Here is a 6,626-nt window from a genome sequence, read left to right as displayed (position 1 = left end):
AAGAGTTTTCTATGCTTAGAAGATATGGTTTAGATATGGTAATAAATAGAGGTATTTATTACAGTTTGAAATTAATATCTGTAACGTAGCCAGATGTGAAAAAAAGTGATGTGCTGTGAATACTTTTCTGATGCACCATAGTGCAGAAGTTTATTGTTTTGGTGTTATCTAATTTTAAATGTCTCATCTTTAGCAGAAAAGTGTATGTACAAAATAATCCTTATCAAAAATAAAGGCTCAACATCATCACTGTGTCTGTAGTAAATATATGTAGTGGATCTAATGACTGACATGAATAAATTTGTCAGTAAGATAAGCTGATTGAATATTAACGTATATATACCGATGCATTAAGTAATTTAGAATTTGAAAAGTTCGTTCAGTAAATCAATTCACTAAATCATTACATATAGACTGGCCTTTTAACGACTTTATTCCTTTTGATTATTTTTCACTTGCAGTTAAAGCACTTTTAATCTGACAAATGAGCTTCATCAGAACATATTTAAATGTATTAAATATGAGTGTTTGAATTTACATTTTCGAGTGACTAGGACGTCATGTTAGAGGGAGGAGCCCTCTAACCCGTACCAAGATGGCGATGGTATTGCCGCATCGTTCGTATCAACAGCAGTAGTCAAGGCGACATCATCATGTACATCTTTGACTGCTACTGGTTTTCCGTTTTCTGCTGAGAACACAGATGCGGTGCTAAGTCAGGGTGACTCTCTATTTTACGTTTATTTTCTCTCACTGAGTTATTTATTTTTGATGAAAAATATTCCCTCCTTATGGCTGTGTTATTGTAAACTGCAGCATTTCAAGAGGACTGCGAGAAGCCTCGTTATTCTAATGGTAATTATATTTAGCACAAACAATGAGACGTAATCTGGCGTTATTGAAGGTAAGTGGAAGTAGGAGGACATATGATTTGCATAATTTTCCAAACATCCAGAACAGTTTATAGAAATGAAATGTGTCCTGCATTGTCGGTTAATGGAAACATGCAATAAGGATTGGAGAATAAGGGGATGAAGGAGAAATCCTAGTCAGAGGAGTGTGTGTAATATGTACATGTTTTAATTGAGTGGCTTTTGCAACCGAAGATGGGGTTGCCTGTCGATAAGCAGTGAAAAAAGTAATGTATAGACTGTAGGTATGTAAGAATAGAATGTTAGATTGTAGACGTGCTTCCACAACATACCTGTGTGAGCGAGCAAACATGTTGCTATGCAGGCCAACATCCACATGTTGTCTATATATATAAAATCACTTGCAAGACAGATACTTTATTCTATCTATCTATCTATCTATCTATCTATCTATCTATCTATCTATCTATCTATCTATCTATCTATCTATCTATCTATCTATCTATCTATCTATCTATCTATCTATCTATAGACACTCTATGCTACAGCTAATGTTGGATGGGTATAAATATTTATGTGCTAAACTTTCTATCTGTATTCAGACATGGAAAGATGAAGAAGGAAACTATTCAGAGAAATGATGGAGAAACAAATTCTTCAAAAATAGACAAATATGGGATATAGCAGAAAGTCACATGTTGTTGATGAACTTTAAAGCATCTAATCAGTATTGATTCATCTTTCTGATAAAGGATAGATCTACCCTGTGCTGGTGACAGAACATTGATTGACTGCATTGGACTAAGAGGACATCAGTGCTGTGATGAAACAATACGTCTCTCCAGTGCCGTTGTAAATTATGAGAACAGTCGATTGTGTGTTCTCAGAAGAATCAAGACTACGCTGCAAAGAGAAAAGTGATACATTATTTTTATATTAATCCACTGCTGCAGGACAACATGCCTTATATTCTTTGATTAAAACAAGACTGAAAATTTTGATTCAGAGTTTTCACCATGCCTCGCAATCAAGCTTTTTCTGAACCAGAGTACTCTGTGGAGTATTCGGCAGACTGCTCTGTGACATTGCCCTCTGATCCGGGGCAGGCTGTTGGGCGAACACACGAGGTTACAGTTCGAAATTCTGGATCCTGCCTTTGCCTGCCACGGTTTATGCGCCTGACATTTGCACCAGAGTCGTTGGAGAATCTCTACCAGACCTACTTCAGAAGGCAGAGACATGAAACACTTTTGGTGCTGGTTGTGTTTGCTGCTCTTTTTGATAGTTACATCCTCATCATGTGTGCAGTGGTTTATACCTCTGAAAAACTTGCATCTGTTTCTGTGGCAACTGTGGGATTGGCAGGAGATATTCTTCTCTACCTGCTGTGCCGCTTTGGGTTGTTACCAGACCGGATCTCAAGGCGTTTTGTGCCCTATTCCCTCTGGGTCCTTATCGCATTACAGATATTTTGCCACTTGGGTCTAAACTACGCTCGTTTCCACCAGGCTAGTGACACAGTGGGTTGGCAGGCCTTCTTCAGCTTTTCTTTTTTCCTTACTCTGCCTTTGAGACTAACACCCATTGTGCTCATCACTACTGTATCCTGTGGGGTTCACACCCTGGTTCTTGGAGTCACCATTGCTCAGCAGCAGCAGGAGAACATCCATGGCTCAGCGCTCGCCAGACAGGTAACACTTGAGGGGGGAAGATGGGTCAGTGAGATTGTCTCACACTAGTGTTTCTCAATTGTGGCTCTTATGTTCTTGTGTAATTGTTTTAGATGTGTCTCTCTGTTGTAGAACAATTGACTCAAATGATTGCATGACCTCCTCTGCATGCATTTGATTGCATGTAGAGGAAACACCTAAAACATGCAAGGCAGTTGTCCCCGAGGACAGGAATTGAAAAAAACTGTCATAAACTAACCTGGGTTAATAAATGTTCTTCAGTGATAGACAGGAATGAACTTTTGTGCAGAAATAATTACAGTGTTCTTCTGTAATTTCTGTGAGCATACTTAAAATGTGAAGCTTATAATTTGCGATGATTAGATTTAGTTACATGGGTTTTTGTGACAAACATGACCTACACCAGCTTTTCCATGCAGAGTTGTGGGGGTGCTGGTGCCTGTTTCCAGAAGCTCTGTCCAGTTTGAGTAACCAGATTCAAAAGTGGCAGAAGTATCCCAAGATATAATCCTTAGTTGAGGTCAGAAACAGGCCACGGTCATAAACAATAGGTCAAGGCAAAGCAAGAAGAAACTCTAGACAGGCTCTCAGGCATTATACAATCTAGCAGAAAATGTCTGGCTGGAAAGAACATATTTAGGTGGAGACATGGGAGAGAGGCAGCAGGCAATAGTCAGACACAGGTACACATGATGGGAGTAATAGTGGAAAATAAGTTGTAAGGGTTGTCATCTTTCAGAAATAAAAATAAGTAACATCTGCCACTGCTTCTTGGGGGCCAGAGCTATTCAACTCTAACTCGGTAGAGTTCCCTGACCTGTGGTACGCTTTATTTTATGTCTGTGTTTTTTGTAAAGGAGTGATCAAGAAACTAATTAGTCATACACAGAGGTGGGAAGTGAACCAACGCTCTGGTTTGGCTCACAGTGTAAGTTGTAGTATTAGCTGGATTCACCTGGCTTTCTGAAACTGAAAACCCAGGATATGCACATTCCTACCCTTGAACTTACTCTGAGTTGGCACTTAACCCGCTTTCTGAAACAGGGCCAGATGGCTGAGGTGATTTTGGAGACAAACAAAACTTGGTTAACAAGCACAAGCCCACGTATATTTATCTTCTTGATGAAAATGTGATTGTATAATAGACACATTAATAATTTGAAATAAACTGGAACAAAAAATGATAAATGTGTGTAGCAATGGGAGAAGCCAGGTAGCAAATCTGGAAACAAGTTGGTAAAGTTGGGAATTGCTCCAGAGGCAGCCCGAGGTATTTCTTAAATCTCAAATGATTTGTTTTAATTTGAATCATCATTTGGTCACTAAGATTAGAGAGAAACAGTATTTGTTTTAACAATGTTTCATTTAGACATTTTCAAGAGTAAAGTGTGATCTGTGAATTTTCCACTCAGCTGTCCACACCTTAATTAAACATAGCTAAATCTGAAACTTATTTATGAACTTTATACCTTACAGTTTAACCATTGAAAGTATTGCCATTAAACACTGTTTATAGAAACAACACTTGTCCAGGCTACTTCCAGTCTATGAGCTGCTGATCTTCAGAGTTTCTGCAGCTGCTTCAGGAGTCACCATTGTTGTCGTCTTCGCTCCTGGTCAGCTCTGGTGTCAACTGTGGCAACTTATTTTTTGTATTCTGCCAGGATTGAAAATGTTATAGACAGATTTAACACAGATTATAGCATTAATACCCTGTTCACTAGTTAGTTAACTATATTGTAACGTGATATTGGAGGGAGCTTCGCCACATTGACTGACATACTTTACTTCTCTATCTCATAATATGCACATAAACAAAAACTGTTTATGTGCATAAACAGTTCATTGGTTGAGTGTCCAGATATTTTCTGTTTTGTTGGTCTTGAAGCCATGGGTCTGCTACGCATTGCGCAAACAAACGATCTTGGTATACTAAGACAGCGTGGATCACTTCTGGTTCAGACTTGTGGGAACTATGTATAGGGCTTCTTGTAGTCAAATAGTTCATAAATACATGTATATTCTCATCTCATCCTGAGTTCTAATTTTGAATCTCTCTTCATGTTTGTTTTCAAGCTACTGGCCAACATTGTGATCTATATTTGTGCCATCACCGTGGGTGTCACATCGTACTACATGGCTGACCGGAAGCATCGAAAGGCTTTTCTGGAAGCAAGACAGTCACTGGAGGTTAAACTTAACCTAGAAGAGCAAAGCCAGCAACAGGTCAGAAGACCTATAGACCCTTTGCATGCTATCGTTTACCTCTGGAAATTTTGCATATGGCACAACACTGGAGGGAAAAAAAGACTGTTGTTTTACATGCCATCCATAGCCACGCTGCTGTGGTACAATAATTCCCTTAGCAAAATGAAACTGAAGATGTTGGTATTATTAATTCAGTGCAGCGCCACAGCAATGGGAAAAAGAACTTGGAAAAACTTTTGAAGAATGATTCAAAACCACTCGTATTTTTGTTGTTCTCTGTGTCGGCTACAATCCACACAGACTTGTTGCCATAGCAACTGATTGACAACAACGCCACTAATGTATCAGGATTCAATACCAAAAAAGACTTTGTCATGATTTGCGGTTGGTGATGGTGAGGATGAACGCAACGAGTCCAGGCTGACATAATTAGAAGATGATAGGTTTAATGCTGAATCTGAGAAACAAAATCCAAACACTGGCAACACAGGGAAACTGGAGGCTTAGGCACACAGACAGGAACGACAGCATTGACACGACGACATCTGACATTAGATGAGGACCCGACAAGAGACAGAGACAACAGGTGGACTTAAATACACTGGAGGTAATCAGGGAAACTAGACACAGCTGGGAAACAATCAAGGTGAGAACAGGACAACACAGAGACTCACTGGACAAGGAAACCAGAAATAAACACACAGAAAACTCAAATCCTCACAGACTTAAACATTTCCTACACAAAGGACAGAACATTCAGTATTATGTTTTTAGGCTTGATGTTTATTTTGCAATCATTAATAAGTAATCTTTGTGGTAGATTATCATCTAGTTAGCTGCTATTAGCTAGTCTAAGATGATTAGCCCATTTAAACACCTGCTCTACTGATGATCTGTCAGAGTTTGTGTGTTTTTTTGTTTTGTAACTGAACCAAAACACACAGAATTTCACATCACATCTACATGCTACGGTGCGGATCTTGTGCACATGACCTCATTCTGCAAGGGGTCTATCGTAAATATTTTACTGTAATAAGTGGGACAGTCAAATCAAAATCAAATCAAGTTGTATTTGTATAGCACATTTCAGCAACAAAGCATTTCAAAGTGCTTTTTGTCATCCATCCATCCATTTTCTAACACCTTTGTCCCTAGTGGCTTCAGGAGGGGTGCTGATGCCGATATCCAGCTAACATTCCGGGCCCATCCTGAAAGCAACAATTTTGAGAGACAGGGGTCACCCTGGACAGGTCACAAGTCTGTCGTAGGGCAACACAGAGACAGACAGGACAAACAACCATGTACACACACCTAGGGAGAATTTGGAGAGACCAATTAACATAACAGTCATGTTTTTGGACTGTTGGAGGAAACCGGAGTACCTGGAGAGAACCCACCATGCACAGGGAGAACATGCAAACTCCATGCAGAAAGACCGGGGATGGGAATCGAACCCAGAACCTTCTTGCTGCAAAGCAACAGCTCTACCAACTGCACCAATGTGCAGCCCATTTTATGTCATAAAAACACAAAAATACAAAGTTATACAAACACACAGTCAACAACTGAAACACTATATGCAGATCAGAAATCAGAAGACATGAGGGGTCTGGAAGGTTGATACAACACCAGCGCGTCTTTAGTGTATTGTGATGCTGAGCCGTTCAGTGATTTATAAACTAACATCAGTATTTTAAAGTCTATTCTCTGAGCTACAGGGAGCCAGAGGAGGGACTTTAAAACTGGTGTTATGTCTCTATCTTTCTGGTTTTAGTAGAACCCGAGCAGCAGCTTCTGGATCAGCTGCAGCTGTTTGATTGATTTATTAGTCAGACCTGTGAAGACGCTGTTGCAG

At 39.6% G+C, this 6,626-nt stretch overlaps 1 protein-coding gene across 7 annotated transcripts in view; it reads left to right on the top strand.

Annotated features, from left to right (window-relative positions):
* Nucleotides 1-584: 584 nt before the first annotated feature.
* Nucleotides 585-6,626, top strand: part of adcy3a (adenylate cyclase 3a) — a 63,392-nt gene continuing 57,350 nt past the window's right edge. For 5 of the 7 annotated variants that reach the window (XM_008432798.3, XM_081616841.1, XM_008432797.3 and 2 more), the window contains exons 1-2: nucleotides 585-2,563; nucleotides 4,640-4,789. In XM_008432798.3, the coding sequence (XP_008431020.1) occupies nucleotides 1,889-2,563; nucleotides 4,640-4,789 (825 nt within the window). In that variant the 5' untranslated portion in view covers nucleotides 585-1,888. The remainder of the gene's footprint in view (nucleotides 2,564-4,639; nucleotides 4,790-6,626) is intronic. The other 2 variants (XM_008432796.3, XM_008432794.3) reach the window with 2 other exon arrangements.

This window comes from Poecilia reticulata, chromosome 16 (genome assembly GCF_904066995.2).
Source record: "Poecilia reticulata chromosome 16, P_reticulata-male-v2, whole genome shotgun sequence".
NCBI lineage: Eukaryota > Metazoa > Chordata > Actinopteri > Cyprinodontiformes > Poeciliidae > Poecilia > Poecilia reticulata.
The sequence above is the reverse complement of the archived record's forward strand: the minus strand, read 5'-3'. Positions and strand labels throughout refer to the sequence as shown.